We start from the raw sequence: 18,484 nt of genomic DNA, 5'->3' as shown, positions 1-18,484 counted from the left end.
AAAAAGTCAGCCACCTTGTACAAATGCAGCAGTACTGCTGTACTAGGTGGCTGTTATACATAGAAACACCTGGGGGGGTGGGGCCAGGTTCCCTTTTAATTTCAGTTCCTGTGCCTGCATGGCGTTTGCAGGTCACGTTGCCGGCTACACAGCAGGGGAACAGCTGGCGTTGCTGAACCCCACTAACACATTGGCTGGTGTTTTTCTCTGTGCAGCTAGCACTTCCGGGCAAAAACTAGCGGTGTTTGAGCCCAGGGTCAGCAGGAGGAGGAGAGGAGCAGAGTGTAGGCCGAAGCCTGCACTGGTGGCAGCTTTTGTTCTGTTGTGCCAGCGTGGCTTGTGCTGGACACGTTGCCGACTACACAGCAGGGGAACAGCTGGCGGTGCTGAACCCCACTGACACATCACCTAGTGTTTTTTTCTGTGTAGACAACACTTCCAGGTGGCAACTGACAGTGTTGAAACCCAGGGAATCAAAGAGGAGCAGAGTGTAGGCCGAAGCCTGCAGTGGAGCAAGTTGAAAGGGAACCTTTAACCCCCCCCCCCCCAGGCATTTGTTGCTGAAAGAGCCATCTTGTACAGCAGTAATACTGCACATGGAAAATGGTGGCTCCGAAAATTATGCTCCTTGCAAACGCTGAAGTACACACTCATATAATGTGTCCCCTCACACCGTCAAACCATCCCGGAAGTGGGACTTTCCTTTGTAATGTGACACAGCACAGCCGTCATTCCAACCCCCTTGGTGCCGGGCACCACCTCCTCAACGTTGTTTGGTTCTGTCACGGAGCCCGCACTGTAATGTTATCCCTTGGCCATGCACAGTTAGCGGTGCCCGTCTTCTGACATCATGTAGGTGTCAGGCTGGCAGTGCCTGTGCGTCCAAGCTGCCCGAGATCCAACCTTGCAGTGTCATCTAATGTAGTCCCACTGCGGGCCAGGGATCCATGGGCATGCGCAGTGCATATCATCGCCTCTCACTCACCTCCTTCCTGCTTCTTCAGACTGTGCGGCGTCACGGCCGTGGCATGCTATTAGGGATCAGCTGACGCCGCCTAGTCTGAAGAAGCGTGAAGAAGGGGAGTGAGAGGCTAGTATATGCACTGCGCATGGCCATGGATACCAGGCCCACTGTGGGATCACATTAGACGACACTGCGAGGTGTGATTTCGGGCAGCGTGGACGCACAGGCGCAGCCAGGACGACAACAAATGATGTCAGAGGACGGGCAGCGCAAACTGTGCATGGCCAAGGGATAACATAACAGCGCAGGGTCCATGACGGAATCAAACAACGCTAAGGAGGCAGCGCACGGTGCCAAGGGGGTAGCAATGACGGCTGTGCTGTGTCACATTACAAAGGAAAGTCCCACCTCCGGGACGGTTGGACGGTGTGAGGGGACACATTACATGAGTGTGTAGTTCAGCGTTTGCAAGGAGCATAATTTCAAGAGCGACCTTTCCCTTGTGCAGTATTAGTGCTGCACATGGTGGCTCTTTCAGTAACAAACGCCTAGGGGGGGGGGGGGGGACAGGTCCCCTTACATTTTAGTTGTGCCAGCGTGGCGGTCGCATGACACGTTGCCGGATACACAGCTGGGGATCAGCTGACGTTACTGAACCCCAATAACAGAGGAGCGACTGTTGACTGTGCACACAGCACTTCCAGGCACCAACTGGCGGTGTTAGAGCCCAGGGACAGCAGGAGGAGCAGATTGGAGGTATTGCCGCACACACAGCTGGGGATCAGCTGACGTTACTGAACCCCAATAACAGAGGAGCGACTGTTGACTGTGCACACAGCACTTCCAGGCACCAACTGGCGGTGTTAGAGCCCAGGGACAGCAGGAGGAGCAGAGGAACAGAGTGTAGGCCGAAGCCTGATTGGAGCAAGTTGAAAGGAAACCTTTAACCCCCCCCCCCAAGACGTTTGTAGCTGAAAGAGCCATGTTGTGCAGCACTAAGGATGCAAAAGGAAAAGGTTGCTCTTTTAATTATGCTCCTTGCAAACACCGAAGTAAACACTAAAAATGTGTCCCTTTATACCGTTAAACCGTTCCGGAGGTGCGAATTTCCTTCGTAATGGGACACAGCACAGCTGTCATTCCTATCCCCTTGATGCCGTGCGCTGCCTCCTCAGCGTTGTTTTAAGCTGCCACGGAGCCTGCGCTGTTCTGTTAGCCCTTGGCCATGCCCAATTAGCGCTGCCTGTCTTCTGACATAATTTGGTGTCAGGCTGTCAGTGCCTGTGCGTCCACGCTGCTCCAGATCCCACCTCGCAGTCTCATCTAACGTAATCCCACTGCGGGCCTTGGAACCATGGGCATGCACAGTGCATAACCTCGACTCTCACTCCCCTCCTTCCCTCTTCTTCAGACTGTGCGGTGTCACGGCCGTGGCATGCTAGGGATCAGCTGACGGCGCACAGTCTAAAGAAGGCGGAGGGAAATGAGCGAGAGCCCGAGGGGAAGATATGCACTGCGCATGCCCATGGATCCCAGGCCCGCAGTGTGACTCAATCAGAAGACACTGCGAGGCGGGATCTCGGGCACCGCGGCCGCACAGGCGCAGCCAGCCTGACACCAAATTATGTCAGAAGACAGGCAGCGCAAATAGGGCATGCCCAAGGGATAACAGAACAGCGCAGGCTCCGTGACAGCTTAAAACAACGCTGAGGAGGCAGCGCATGGCACCAAGGGGGTAGGAATGACGGCTGTGCTGCGTCACATTACGAAGGAAAGTCCCAGCTCCGGGACGGTATAACGGTATCAGTGAACACATTTTATAAGTGTTAAGTTCTGCGTGTGCAAAGAGCTAAAAAAAAAGAGCTACCTTTTCCTTGTGCAGCATTACTGCTGCACAAGATGGCTCTTTCAGTAACAAACGACGGGGGGGGGGGGGGGGGGGACAGGTTCCCTTACATTTAGGTTGTTGTGCCAGCGTGGCGGTCGCAGGACACATTGCCGGCTACACAGCTGGGGATCAGCTGACGTTACTGAAACCCAATAACACTGGGTCGTATGTTTTTACTGTGCAGCCTGCACTTCTGAGCCGCAACTGGCGGTGTTGGAGCCCAGGAATAGCAGTTCAGGTGGTAGAAAGATGAACACAGCAGGAGACCTGGATGACACCCAATTACTTAATCAGGCAGAGGAGTGGCAAATTCCTGCGAGATCCAGGCCTGGTTCATTTTCAGGAAAGTAAGCCGGTCAACGTTATCGGAGGATAGTCGCATGCGACGGTCTGTTAGTACACCACCTGCGGCACTAAAGACACGTTCCGATAAGACACTAGCCGCAGGGCAAGCCAGCACCTCCAATGCATACTGGCTTAGCTCTGGCCATGTATCCAGCTTAGAGACCCAAAACTTGAACGGGGAAGAGCCGTCTGGGAGTACAGTAAGAGGGCAAGCCATGTAGTCTGTCACCATCTGACGGAACCGTTGCCTCCTGCTGACTGGAGCCGCCGGTGATGGTGTAGACATTTGGGGCGGGCACACAAAAGTGTGCCAGAGTTGTGCCATACTGGGCTTGCCTTGGGCAGAGGCACTGCTTCTGCTCCCTCTTTGGGCAGAGCCTCCCCCACTGCCTCGACGCACTGAGCTGCTTTGTAAAGCACTAGCAGCACTCCTCTCAGTTGGACAGGAGAAGATGATGGAATTCACCAGTGTGTCGTGGTACTCCCGCAATTTACGCTCCCGGGTCAACGCAGGGATGAGGTTTTGGACGTTGTCCCGGTAGCGAGGATCGAGGAGGGTGAACACCCAATAATCAGGCATGTTGAGAATGTGGTCGATGCGGCGGTCGTTTCTCAGGCACTGCAGCATGAAATCCACCATGTGCTGCAGAGTGCCAACCGGCCCAGAAACGCTGTCCCCTGCTTGAGACATGATCTCTGCCCGCTCGTCATCACCCCACCCTCGCTGTACACACTGACCACTGGACAATTGTGTCGCTCCCTCCTCTGGACGGAGCTCTTCCTCCTCCATTGACTCCTCCTCATCCTCCTCACAAATTGGCCCCTGCGTACCCCTTTGTGAGGAACCACGTGGCGCTGACTCTCCAGAAGCTGATGGAAAAGGTGACTCCTCATCCTCCACCTCTTCCACCACATCATCCCTTAACCCTTGCAAAGTTTGCTGAAGCAGGCAGATAAGGGGGACAGTCATGCTGACTAGTGCATCATCTGCACTTGCCATCCGCGTGGAATAATCAAAAGGACGCAAAACCTGGCAGACGTCCTTCATAGTGGCCCACTCTGTGGTTGTGAAGTCTGATCGGCGCTGACTGCGACTTCTTTGCGCCTGATGCAGCTGGTACTCCATAACTGCTTGCTGCTGCTCACACAACCGCTCCAACATATGTAACGTGGAATTCCACCGGGTAGGTAGGTCACATATGATGCGGTGTTCCGGAAGGCGGAATCGGCGCTGCAGAGCAGCAATGCGGGATCTGGCCAAGCTGGAACGCCGCAAGTGAGCACACTCTAGGCGGACCTTGTGCAGCAGGGCATCAAGATCCGGATAGTCCCTCAGAAAACTCTGCACAACCAAATTGAGCACATGTGCCAGACATGGGATGTGAGTGAGGTTGCCAAGGGCCAAAGCTGCCACCAGATTTCGGCCATTGTCACACACTACCATGCCTGGCTGGAGATTCGCTGGCAGTAACCACACATCGCTCTCCTGCTTTATGGCATTCCAGAGCTCCTGCGCTGTGTGGCTTCGATGCCCCAATGAAACTAGTTTCAAGACGGCCTGCTGACGTTTGGCCACGGCTGTGCTCATGTCGGTCATAGGTAAACGTTCACGGGTCCATGTGGGGGTGGACTGTGACGGATCCTGCAGAGAGGAATCAGAGGAACTGGTGTAAGAGGAGGAGTCGATGCGTACAGACTGGATTCCTGCAATCCTTGGAGTGGGCAGGACACGTCCTGCGCCACTCGCACGATCTGTACCTGGCTCAACAACATTAACCCAATGGGCAGTGAGGGAAACATATCGCCCCTGTCCATGCTGACTGGTCCACGCATCGGTGGTGAGGTGGACCTTGCTACTGACGGCGTTCAGTAGCGCATGTTTTATGTTTGCCTCAACATGCCTGTGCAGGGCAGGGACAGCCTGCCTGCTGAAGTAAAAGCGGCTGGGCACCTTGTACTGTGGGACTGCCAATGCCATCAAGTCACGGAAGCTGTCAGTCTCCACCAGCCTGAACGAGAGCATTTCCAGGGACAACAGTTTGGCAATGCCTGCATTCAGAGCCTGTGCTCGGGGGTGGTTGGCCGAGAATGCCCGCCTTTTCTCCCATGCCTGTACTACCGATGGCTGTAGAGTAGACTGGGAGTGTGAGGATGACTGGGAAGGTGGTGCTGTGGGTGGAATTACACAAGGTCTCTGGGAGGAAGCCAAACCAGCTGTGCGTGAGCTGGAGGAAGAGGCAACACGAGCTGAAGAGGTGGTAGCTGCCGCTGTTGGTTGGCCTACATCTTCAGTGTGTTTCTGTAACTCCACCGCGTGCCTGGTCCGCACATGTTTCCACATATTTGTGGTATTGAGGTTGCTGACATTTTTCCCTCTTTTTACTTTATGATGACACAGCTTGCATTTGACAAAACAAATGTCATCTGCAACTGTGTCAAAAAAGGACCAGGCACTGCAAGTCTTGGGAGCGCCCTTTTTGGCTTTGGAAAGAGACAGGCTCCTAACGGGTGCCAAAGTGGAGGCTACAGGCTCCGCAGTCTTCCCCCTCCCTCTCCCTCTTTGGCCCGTAAGAGGAAGCTCTTCCTCTGAGCTGCTCCCACCACCTTCCTGTTCCTCACGCCACGATGGGTCAAGGACCTCATCATCTCCACTACCCTCTGCCACCAACTGCTCCTCCTGGGTAGTCTCAGCAGCACAGTACGCACGAGAAAGCGGCACCTGAGTTTCATCATCAGATGCGTACTGCGCTGTGGTCACCGGAGGCACTGGCCCACCTGCCTCTTCAGAGTCAGAGAGAAAAAGGTGTTGGGCATCACTGCACACTGCCTCTTCTTCCATTTCTCCAATGCTGCTTGGCTGGCCCCCTGTTTCCAAGCCAAGAGATTCAGAGAACAGAAGTAGAGACGGCTCCTGTCCTGGGCTCTCTGACTGCCTGGCCAATTTGGCAGGTGGTGAAGAGACAGATGGCTGCTCTCCAGTGCTCTGTGCCTGAGAGGATGTGGCACTAACTGAAGTCGATGCCGAGGCGTTAGCTGCCATCCACCCGACAACGGCTTCAATTTGGTCTTCACGCAGCAGCGGTGCACGGCGCTCTCCGACAAAGCTGCGCATGAAGGACTGTTCCCTGCTGAAACTGAGTGACGACGAGTCACCGGCGCCCGCAGCAGGCACAGAATCACCACGTCCTCTCCCTGCTCCTCTCCCTGCTCCGCGCCCACGCCCACGTGCCTTACTCCCTGCCCTCTTCATCTTGGTTGACAGATAAAGATAAGCAGAAAAGTACTAAGGCCTTAGTGTGCTTATTCCTGTAATGCTCCTCCTAACAGGTGTAAGAAACACTAATGTTGTAAATTGTGGACTAAACTTTATTATTTTTCAAATGTGGCCTACACAAGTGTAAGTTGTGTTTGGTGAACTTAACCTTTTTTTTGGTGCAGATCGGGCTACAGAGCTAGTTTAAATCACACGGAGACCGTGCAGACAGCCGTAAACGGCGCTGCAAGGCCAAGAAACCCTCCTCTAGGTTATCCTATATAGTGTTTTTCCACTATTTAGCTGGATACAAGTGGAAAGACACTAATAGGAATTTTTTTTTTCAAATTTTAAACTGGCTGCACTATTTGAAAAAAAGGAAATTGTTTTTCAAGGTATGAGGCAGTAACGCACCCTGAGCTGAATCCAACCGGCTATGGCTGCACACAGACTACAGGGCGAGCTGGGCTCACACGGAGACCGTGCAGACAGCCGTAAACGGCGCTGCAAGGCCAAAAAACCCTCCTCTAGGTTATCCTATATAGTGTTTTTCCACTATTTAGCTGGATACGAGTGGAAAGACACTAATAGGAATTTTTTTTTTCAAATTTTAAACAGGCTGCACTATTTGAAAAAAAGGAAAATTTTTCTCAAGGTATGAGCCAGTAACGAACCCTGAGCTGAATCCAACCGGCTATGGCTGCACACAGACTACAGGGCGAGCTGGGCTCACACGGAGACCGTGCAGACAGCCGTAAACGGCGCTGCAAGGCCAAAAAACCCTCCTCTAGGTTATCCTATATAGTGTTTTTCCACTATTTAGCTGGATACGAGTGGAAAGACACTAATAGGAATTTTTTTTTTCAAATTTTAAACAGGCTGCACTATTTGAAAAAAAGGAAAATTTTTCTCAAGGTATGAGCCAGTAACGAACCCTGAGCTGAATCCAACCGGCTATGGCTGCACACAGACTACAGGGCGAGCTGGGCTCACACGGAGACCGTGCAGACAGCCGTAAACGGCGCTGCAAGGCCAAAAAACCCTCCTCTAGGTTATCCTATATAGTGTTTTTCCACTATTTAGCTGGATACGAGTGGAAAGACACTAATAGGAATTTTTTTTTTCAAATTTTAAACAGGCTGCACTATTTGAAAAAAAGGAAAATTTTTCTCAAGGTATGAGCCAGTAACGAACCCTGAGCTGAATCCAACCGGCTATGGCTGCACACAGACTACAGGGCGAGCTGGGCTCACACGGAGACCGTGCAGACAGCCGTAAACGGCGCTGCAAGGCCCAAAAACCCCCCTCTAGGTTATCCTATGTAGTGTTTTTCCACAATAGAGCTGGAGACTGGTGGAAAAACACTAATAGGAAATTTGAGAAAAAATGTGCAGCAGGCTGCACTAAGAGCAAAAAAGAACAACTGTGTGAGGCAGTGTGAACCCCCCCTGAGCTGAATACAACCGGGTATATGGCTGCACACAGACTACAGAGTGAGCTGCACACACACACACACACAGAGACCTTGCAGAACGCTGTTAAAACAGCGCTGCAAGGCAAGAGCAAGGTGAACAGTGAAGAACACACAGCGTTTTGCTAAATTAGCCTTTGGAAAGGAAAATAAAGCAATTAGCTAGCTCAACTGGCCCTCAGTTAGAACACAGCGTCCTGTCCCTAACTGAAATCACAGCAGAGTGAGCGCAAAATGGCGGCAGCGCTTTTTTATAGTGCAGAGTGACATCATTTCAGCAGCCAATCCAAGCCTTGCCAGTACTTACATGCCCACCATGCTAAACAGGATGTGCCCACACTTTCATTCATTCCTCATTGGCTGCTGCGTTCAATTTGAATTCTGGGAACTTCCGATTCCGGTATCCGATACGCGGGAAGTATCGGAATTCAGTATCGGAATTCCGATACCGCAAATATCGGCCGATACCCGATACTTGCGGTATCGGAATGCTCAACACTACTGATAACACCTCTATATACAGTAGATAACAGGATCCACCATTCACAATAGGCGATATCACAGCTCTCCTCCTCCTCCGGTACAATTTGAACACCTCTAAATACAGTAGATAACACAGGATCCACCATTCACAATTGGTGATGTCACAGCTCACCTCCTCCTCCTCCTGTACAATGACTGATAACACCTCTATATACAGTAGATAGCACAGGATCCACCATTCACAATAGGTGATGTCACAGCTCACCTCCTCCTCCTCCTGTACAATGACTGATAACACCTCTATATACAGTAGATAGCACAGGATCCACCATTCACAATAGGTGATGTCACAGCTCACCTCCTCCTCCTCCTGTACAATGACTGATAACACCTCTATATACAGTAGATAGCACAGGATCCACCATTCACAATAGGTGATGTCACAGCTCACCTCCTCCTCCTCCTGTACAATGACTGATAACACCTCTATATACAGTAGATAGCACAGGATCCACCATTCACAATAGGTGATGTCACAGCTCACCTCCTCCTCCTGTACAATGACTGATAACACCTCTATATACAGTAGATAACACAGGATCCACCATTCACAATAGGTGATATCACAGCTCACCTCCTCCTCCTCCTGTATAATGGCCAATTCCATGATTAAAGCAAATGTATAATTCAATACAAAACAAATGGGGCCTGAGTCAGCCTCTTGCTGATAATGTGATGATCAGGAACTAGGAAAATAAACTATAATGATATGAAAAATAAAATAAAAATTGCATTTAACATAAAAATGTAGATTATTGTAACCATGCAAACACCTTAAAGTGAACGCCTAGTCTTATCCATAATTTTGTGACCCGTTCTCAAAATATATCTTAAGCCGTTGTTGGATCTCTGATTTACGAATACAGAATTCTGCACCCATTTAAAGAGTTAAATGATTCTGGCTGACCTCTGCCACCACTAGAGGGAGCTGCCACCACTTATAGGGTGAGCCGTCTGCAATGAGCTCCTGTTCTCCCCCTAGTGGTGGCAACCTGCATTTTATTATTTATTTCTGCCTTTATAGGAGAGTTGGGGCTCGGACTCACAAACACAAATCTGCATCTTCTATTCTGTGTCATCAGAAATGACTTATTACTTAAATCAGATTTTACTGTACCTTGGTTGATCCTCCAATGACTGGATCTGACAAGCTCTGAGCCACTACCTGCAAAGAAGAGAAGAGGAGGAGGAGGGTGACAAAACTGCAAGAGAACATGGACAGTGAGAGCGGCTCATATACTTTACATAGGCTAGCAAGAGTTATCAGACCCCGAGGGTGAGATATGGGGGCAACCTGGCTTTATTCTCGGTAGACAGACCGAGACAGCTTGGTGGGGTTTAGAGCACAGGGATTCCGACCAGTCCAAAGAGGTCGCTAGAAAAGTGCAATTTAATGAATAAACAAATAATATTCGGAGAAACCATAAGCCAACGACCTTATTGTAATCTGTAAAATCCAACTTTGCCCTGACCGGGGCAGAGGAAGCCACAGCGGCGTACACCAAATGTGGGAACTGCAAAAAGAAGGAAAAGGGCAGGATATAGCACGATGACATTATATAAGACGGCATCAGCAGGATGTAATATTCATCCCATAGTAACAGCTTATTATTCTGCTATCAGTGTGCATTACTACCCCCCCAGTTATAGATAGGATGCTGGTAATGTTAATTGTTTGTATTTCCCGTTAAAGGGATATTCCCATCTCCAATATCCTATCCCAATATACAGTAGGTGTAAAAAAAAAAATAATAATAATAATAGCAAATACCTCTAATTAGTAATGTATAGTTCTTCTGATTTGCCATCTCTCTTTCCTCATGTACAGGGCATTGCAGTAGCTTAGGTATCTATGGTTACGACCACTCATATAGTGACAGTTCTTAGTGGTCGTAACCATGGATACCTAAGCTATCGCAATGCACTGCACGTGAGGAAAGAGACATAGCAAATCAGAAGAACTATACTACATTTCTAATTTTGGAAACAGGAACACATGGGCTACTTGCACAGTGAACAAGTCTGTATGATCATGTTCACACACCACCAAGAAATTTTTCCTCTCTGAACCCTGTTCACACAGGTTATATACAGATGATCAGGTTTTTAAATACATCAGATAGGGATTGCATACATTAGTTAGGACTGCTCTGATATGGGTATACCGTGAAGATTGGTAGAGCAGCTTAGTATACATTTTTTGCAAAAAACGTATCAACCAAATACCCTGTTTTTTACATCTTTTACTAGCACTTGCGGATTACTGCAACATTTTTTCAAACTGAGTGTTTTTGGTTTTACTATTCTCTTTTGTGTCTTCAGGTTTCTTGGTGGTGTGTGAACATGATCATACAGACTTGTTCACTGTGCAAGTAGCCCATGTGTTCCTGTTTCCATAATTGTTCTCTTGTGTCTACAAGACTGGGGAGTTCCACCACTCCTCTTGGGCTATCTGCACAAAAGCTGTTCTACCCTGTATGCACACATGGATTTTTCCTCTCTGAACCCTGTTCACACAGGTTATATACAGATGATCAGGTTTTTAAATACATCAGATAGGGATTGCATACATTAGTTAGGACTGCTCTGATAAGGGTATACCGTGAAGATTGGTAGAGCAGCTTAGTATACATTTTTTGCAAAAAACGTATCAACCAAATACCCTGTTTTTTACATCTTTTACTAGCACTTGCGGATTACTGCAACATTTTTTCAAACTGAGTGTTTTTGGTTTTACTATTCTCTTTTGTGTCTTTACATTTCTAATTTGAAGTATTTGCTATTGTTAATACTACATATTGGGATAGGATCTTGGAGATGGGAATACCTCTTGTTCCCTTTAAGGCCCCCACCATACACATTAGAGAAAAGTCGGCTGAACATATCAATTTCGGCATGACCACTTGCCGGACGAACGCATACCAAGCCTGATCTATGTTCCAATATCAAAGTCAGGAGGACTCTGAAAGATCGATTTTGACACTTGATCTCGCCGTTTTCCCAGGAGATGAGAAGTAAGAGGGGTCCCGCAGTATCTTTCCTCATCGAACACATGTGCACACTTAGCAGAACTGAGCGTCCATGTGTCTGGGTGAGAGAGGGGGCGATCCGGAGCAGCGGCGGTCGTTCAGGGTGTAAGGCCTCCTTTATAGTATGGGGCGCACAGTACCATACACAATGAAAGCAAATCCTAGATCCACACCGAGACCCACCTTAATTCTAAACCACGCAGAAAGGGATCCTGGGTAAGAACCTCCAAAGCAAATCCAAGTGTTCTCCCGAGTCAAATTATATTTCTGAGAGATGAACAGATGGAAAGAAGCCAGATCTGCGAGCCTATGAGAAAGGAAGAATATGTGGAGATTAAATAACCATAGCCGGCACCCACATCTTATTAAAATAATTACTTTATTGATCCCGTAGTATAAAAAGGCACAAAAAATGGTTGAACACAACAGCAAAAAAATTAAAAAAGGCAGAAAAGAAATATCCCTGCTGCGATCCCAGGCAACATGTCTCAGACCTGCATCGTCCTTCGTGAAGGCTCGACAAAGGAGGTCTGAAACATGTTCCTTTGACTTCAGAGAATATTTATTTTCTGCCTTTTTAATTTTTGTGCCTTTTTACACTGCCGTATCACTAAAGTAATTATGTTAAGAAGATGCGAGTGCCGGCAATGGTTTGGACTGTTGCCATTTCTATAGTATTTTGGACCCGGACAGGTGAGCCGATTGACCCTTATGTACATTTATATGGGAAGGTACAGTAAGAGGACACAGAGTAGAAACGCTAGGAAATGTTCATTATGGCAAAGCAGGTCCTGCTGTCCCGGGATATAAAGAGTTTATATCCAGCCCAGTGTGTGAGGTGCGGATATACACGTCCGTACTTACGCCTGCTGACTGGACAGGAACCTTATTGCTTCCAGCGTCAATCCATCTTGATTGATGCTGGCTCCATAATACCGATGTTCTAGGGACACCAGAAGGGCTTGATGCTTCTGAGCCAACTCCACGTGCTCGCCTACGCGGGAGTTACATTTACTATATTACTTCTCTTAAAAGGGACAATAAAGTCATAAGAAAACAAACCACAAAGTAAAATATTAAAAATGAGCAAACAGATAAAAACTAACCAGGTCTGACGTCCAAGTCTGATATATGAAAAAAGTCTCGCACTCAACTTTAGTATATTTCGTAGATTTATTACTAGAGGTAGCACTGGAAACGTTTAGCCCCACAGTGGGCTTTCATCAGTCACGTGCTTGTGCCAACTAGTTTGTGGCAAAGAGTCCTTATATTTAGGATGCAGACCTGAATACGGTGCAGGAGATGACCCCTTAAGGGAAAATTATAGTAGTAGATGAGAGGAGGATGCAGTTGCTAGTGGAATGTTACTTAGAATTACGTGTAGATGGCTGGAGGTTATCACCTAGTACGGCCAAATAAGAGACCCGGGCTGTTGTGAAGCCGCTGGGGTGCTTGGATAGTCCTCTCAGATGCGGAGTCGAGCGGTTGGCTCCGCGTCTGAGAGGACTATCCAAGCACCCCAGCGGTGATTACTGGTCTCTTGTAACAATGCTCTGGGGCATAGTAAGCAGCAGAAGCGTCCAGGATCCCGGGCAGAGAATTACCACCACAGAAGTGAACACTGCCCTGGTCCAGGTGCCGCTGAGGACCAAACTAGACCATGGCTGGTTTTATCTCTTTGCTCGCCTCTAGTAAAAAATCTATCAGTCAATCTTCAAGAACTTCTGTAATCCCTGGAAAAAGTTATATAGAATCTGAAAATGGTCCATCTCCAAGTTCCCACAAACTTCTGTGGTGGAACAAATGAGTTCCTGTGACCCTTATGCACAATATCTAGCCTTTCTACCCTGAGGGAACATCTTAATCACTAGTGAAGGGTCTTTTTTGTTTGGAGAGTAGACAGGACAGTAGGGGGAGGTTTCTACTTCAGCAACTTGACTCCCAAACAGTCACAATGGTCTAAACCTTCCCTTGAGAAAACCGATACCTCCTAGGCCACATATCCAAGACTTGAGGTACATCAGCGTGAGACTGTAGAATCAAGGTAGAGAAGATCTTTGCGAGCGGTTCCTTTTTATTTAATACTCAATTTATTGAGTGCCTCTTTAATCCTGGCCATACACACAATGAGCATCAATTACTGTTCTCATCACAATACTCAGGAGATATTTATTAAGTGTACGTGCCATATCTTGTACTAACCGGCTAAAACTGAGAATTCAGACTCTGCGCTTTCTCCTCCAATAAACAAGAAGACGGGTCCATCGGGGCGTTTCCAAAATTCTTCATTTATCCAATATCTCTGTAGAAAAAAAATCCCACAGTCTTTTTAAAGAATGAAAGAAATGGATTGAGGCTTCACATCAACAAAACTCCTTTTATAAGTAGAGCCACCCTGGCAATCAGCTAATGTTTCGCGGAAAGCTGACAACATTTTTTGGCAGCATATTTCCCAAGCAAGAATAAATGGGAAACCTTGTAATATAACAGCACAAAGAAAGGGGAGGGGGAACTATTTTAGCAATTTTCAAAACTTTTGTGGCAGAACAAAAAAAGTTGCACATTATGGCTATTTCCTAAATCATTTTGGACCTCAAAAGTAACCGTATAAGCAATGCCGGGTTAACCAGGAGAAGGTAGAACCAAGTTTCCGACAGAGTTACGCTATGTTCACACGCCCAGTATTCCATCTATTGGAACAGATCCAGCAAGGAAAAATGGATCCGTTAGAAATGGGAGAACAGATGGCTGATTAACAGATCCGTTGTCTATAAACTTCTGTATTTAAAAAACGCTATCCAGCCAAGATCAGTTTTTGAAAAACGGACTAAAAAGTTGAGTGTGCTCAACTATTTGCCAACAGATTGCTGTTGGATCCGTTCTAATGGATCACTACTGGATATCAGAACAGGCACAGCTTTTAATTCTCTGGCTTCCAATCAGTGTTTACTTACCTGTTTATATGTGCCATTATTCCTCCGGTTGAAGTGGTCGAGGGGCTGCGTGAGATAGCCTTCTTCTGGGCGCACGTAGAAGGCAGCACCCTTTGGAAACCCAAGACGACTGTAGAAGGATTTAAAGTTCTGCACCTCTCGTAGATGGTGGATTTTTTTACGGATCTGTCTTTGGTTCCAGGCTGAAATGGAAAGGCAGTAGGTGACACAAGTAAGGTCGGAGATACAAGTAAAGCTGGCCGTAGACATAATGGTATTCACATGTCTATGGTACTTAAGGACTCCATACACACTGGATGAAGGTCATCCCAAACGGTCAATAATGACTATTATGACATCCTGACTCTCTCCCCCATAGGCTATATTGGGGAACATAAGGATTGGACACTTAGAACTCAATCACCCCATTCTTTTGTGAGATAAGCCTCTGCCAGATGATTCAAGAAGACTAAAACCATGATAAATCCCAATATTACCCGAAAGTGTCTGTGATATAAGTTGTAAAATGGATTTGATGGAGGAACTACCCAGAAACATGGTTGCTGCCTTCAGTAGAATTTCAATAGTCCCCCTTTTATGGGTGTCCAAAAATAATAGGGGTGTGTCACAGATGCTTCTCCATTACTAACCCTGAGCTTGATGTCAGCTGACAATACAAAGCTGACATCGACCCCAATACTATTAACCCCACTTGGCACCGCACAAGGGCAAGTGCGAAGAGGGTAGGCTAAGCACCAGAATTGGCGCATCTTATGGATGTACCATTTCTGTGGCTGCTGAGAGTTGATGTTTTTAGTGTGGGAGGGGGCCTATATCCATGGCCCCTTCCTAGGCTTAATAGCCAACAAAAGCCAACAGCTTTTTGCCTAGTCTTTGCTGGTTATTAATTAAAGGGGGCACTCAATTGGTTTTTGTGGGTCCTACATTTTAAACAGTAAAGGTTAAGGATACAGCTGTGAACGGATATTAACAGCCTAGGAACTGCATGTTCATCATCCACTTCCCAGGCTATAAACATATGCCCCCAACTGTTGGGCTTCCCTCTGCTGGTTATTAAAATTCCGGGGGTTCCCACACCATTTTTTCTTTAAGCTATTTAATGGCTAGATTCATGTACATTAAATTAGTCAGAGTGCAATCCAATTATTTACTGGATAGTGCTCCTCTGTTTTTCATGCAGATGAGAATGAGCCCAAATAAAGATAACTTTTTGATTTTGTGCAAAATTTATGAACCAATTGCACCATATTAAAGAATTTGGAGCAAGAAAAAAAAAAAAAGTAAAATCACAAATGGTGAATCAGGCCGTTAATGCTTTAAACCTGGTGCAATTGAACAGCATGAAGTATAGAGCTCCTCTAAGGTCAGGCTGAAGTTTACGAGGTCACTTAAAGCTCAGATTTGGTCTGGACGTTTCTCTGTGGCTTCCTCTTGTAATTTTACCCGAAGATGAAGACATGCGGTGAAACTAAGCCATTTGCATCCAAACATGACATTATCAGCTCCAGAACCTGATCTGCTATCTACATCGCTCTTCATGAGTGACTAATGATGTAATCAGATTCCTCACCACAGCCATGGGGGGGCGCCAGAAGCATAAAACAGGAAGCGCTCACAGAGGCTGTATAAAGGGGTGACATCAAGGACCAAGTGCCTTAGGGGGACACGAGAAGCCCTCTGCCACATGAGATGACAGTATTATACATGCCACATAGTAGATCTGGGGGTTTTGCTACAGATTGGGGGGGCAGGAGCTTCAGTTCCCACCTCCGATTGTGACGCTTTGATAAACAGCATTTGCTTTATTATCTGATCGCTTGTACTTTGTAACGAAAACTCTTCAAATCCTTCTTAAAATCTCAAAACTCTTCAAAAACTGAAATTTCTGCTCTGGAAACTCAGCAAAAAGACTCAGGTGCACATAGACCTTGGTCAGTTTTTGGACAAGTTTTTTTTTTTTTGCTGAACTTTTTTTTTTTTTTCTTTTTTTGTGAATAAAGTCATTCCAAAAGTAGCATTATATGGAGGGGAATTGCTCATCTTACAGTTCCCTAATTATAAAGCTAAAAACCAAAGTGTCACATAGATGCCAAAATAACACTAAACCAACCGGTGAAATATCGTTTAGTAAGAAGCCTCCCTAAATAGCTAATCGGTGAGCCATTAGGAGGGGTGCGATGAAGCAGCACCTGACCTGAGTGGTCTTTAGACTGTGTTCAAACAGAGTTTCTTGAGGCTTCCAAAAATCACGAGTTTCTGAAGGAGAAACAAATAAAGAAAACAAGAGTTTTTCCAAGGAGTTTTCGTAACAGAAACTCTTCAAATCTCAAACATTTTGAGTTTCTGCTCTGGAAAACTCAGCAAAAAGACAAAAGGTGCACATAGCTCTTGGTGAGTTTTTAGAGGAGTTCTTTTTTATTTTGCTTGCAGCCTGTGGATTGGACATCATCTAATTTGGATCGGATTCCATCAGAAGCCGCTTCAAACAAGTGACGTACACACTGAGCCTTCTTGAAGCAGAAACCAAAGAGAAACGTAAGAGTAACAGAAAGACTCCGTGTGCATACAGCCACTTTTTTTTTCACGCACCAGACAAATTAAAAAATTTTAAAAAAATGAAGTGGAAAAAAACTCTAAAAAAAAAACTTTTTTATATATGAACAGCAAAGTGGATTTCTATTAAGAAAATTAATCGGAAGAGTTTTCCCAAGCAGATTTTGAGGAGGATTTTGGAGAGGATCCGCTCCAAGAACTCCATGCAGTCGAACAAGGAGGGATTTATGCGGTAATGACATGCGCAAAAAAAAATTGCAATTTTTATCTTACAGCATTGACTGATTTAGATCCTTTTGATAGTGGAGATAGGGGGTAACATTTCTCTTTCTGGAGAGTGGCATGTCAGAGTGAGGAGACTTAAAAGCCATGCATGCTCCTCTGCTAAATTAAATATGTGGAGTAAAATTTCGATGTCGTTCCATCTCCATATTTTCCGAAAGGGCGGAAAAAGTCGGATAATTGTCACAAGTCGCCCGGAACTGTTTGTAAAGTCGATACAAAGAAACTTCCCTCTTTGGGTGATATCGGTCTACACCGCATTACTTCTACGATAGATACTGAAGGCATTTAACTTTATATTTTCAGGAGGGATATGATGAGAAAAGTGTATTATCCTACTCACCCCCATCCACCCCACCCAGGAGCAGGACAAGCAGAATCTGCAGCCACACAGCGATCATTGTAGGAAGACTGAATGTGAAAGCGTGCAGCTTCCTACTCACAGCAGGCGGCTATGCCTCACAGTCACCTGACACATCCCGTCACATGACTCCTGAAACTTTTCATTGGCCCCAGAAGTTGCAGAGTCAGCCTCAGTTTTTTTTTCCTAGCTTCAGAAGTTGCAGATGGCAGATAACCAGAGATTTAGGCTATGTGCACACTTTGCAGATTCCACTGCGGATTTTTCCGCAGCGGAATTGCAAAATCCGCAGTGAAAACCCATCGCGGTTTTTACTGCGGATTTATCGCAGTTTTTACTGCGTTTTCTTCTGCGGATTTTCAACTGCAGTTTTCTATTGGAGCAGCTGAAAATCCGCAGAAAAGAAGTGACATGCTGCGGAATGTAATCCGCAGCGTTTCCGCGTGGATTTTTCTGCAGCATGTGCACAGCGTTTTTTGTTTCCCATAGGTTTACATTGAAATGTAAACTCATGGGAAACTGCTGCAGATCCGCAGCGGTCAAATCCGCTGCGGATCCGCAGCAAAATCCGCAAAGTGTGAATATAGCCTAAACCCTACTCCACACTTTTAGTTCCTATTCTGCTAGCAGCCATATCGTGTGCGTCAGTAATAATTTTTCATGTTTCAGCAGGTTATGCAATTTTTCTGTACATTTTTGTATGAAATCCTCACGGGTTTTCAAAATCTCTGCTTGCTGTTCCAAAAGAAATTCTCTCTCAATTATTGCAATTTTTTATTTATTTTTTTAAATTCCGTGCGATCAGTTGTGGTAAACAGCTGTGTTGTCTTGGTTGGTTTCC

At 46.7% G+C, this 18,484-nt stretch overlaps 1 protein-coding gene across 1 annotated transcript in view; it reads right to left on the bottom strand.

Moving 5' to 3' along the window:
- PRSS16 (serine protease 16) overlaps window positions 1–17,745 on the bottom strand; it is a 42,199-nt gene extending 24,454 nt beyond the window's left edge. Inside the window, exons 1-7 of the mRNA XM_069746616.1 lie at window positions 17,626–17,745; window positions 14,448–14,629; window positions 13,696–13,795; window positions 12,358–12,487; window positions 11,677–11,800; window positions 9,901–9,978; window positions 9,582–9,629 (exon numbers count right to left, since the gene is read on the bottom strand). Coding sequence (XP_069602717.1) covers window positions 9,582–9,629; window positions 9,901–9,978; window positions 11,677–11,800; window positions 12,358–12,487; window positions 13,696–13,795; window positions 14,448–14,629; window positions 17,626–17,683 — 720 coding nt within the window. The 5' untranslated portion in view covers window positions 17,684–17,745. The remainder of the gene's footprint in view (window positions 1–9,581; window positions 9,630–9,900; window positions 9,979–11,676; window positions 11,801–12,357; window positions 12,488–13,695; window positions 13,796–14,447; window positions 14,630–17,625) is intronic.
- Between the last annotated feature and the right edge of the window lie 739 nt (window positions 17,746–18,484).

The sequence above is a fragment of the Ranitomeya imitator genome, chromosome 2 (assembly GCF_032444005.1).
Source record: "Ranitomeya imitator isolate aRanImi1 chromosome 2, aRanImi1.pri, whole genome shotgun sequence".
Taxonomy (NCBI): Eukaryota; Metazoa; Chordata; class Amphibia; order Anura; family Dendrobatidae; genus Ranitomeya; species Ranitomeya imitator.
Note: the sequence above shows the minus strand (reverse complement) of the source record. Positions and strands in the feature narration are given on the sequence as shown.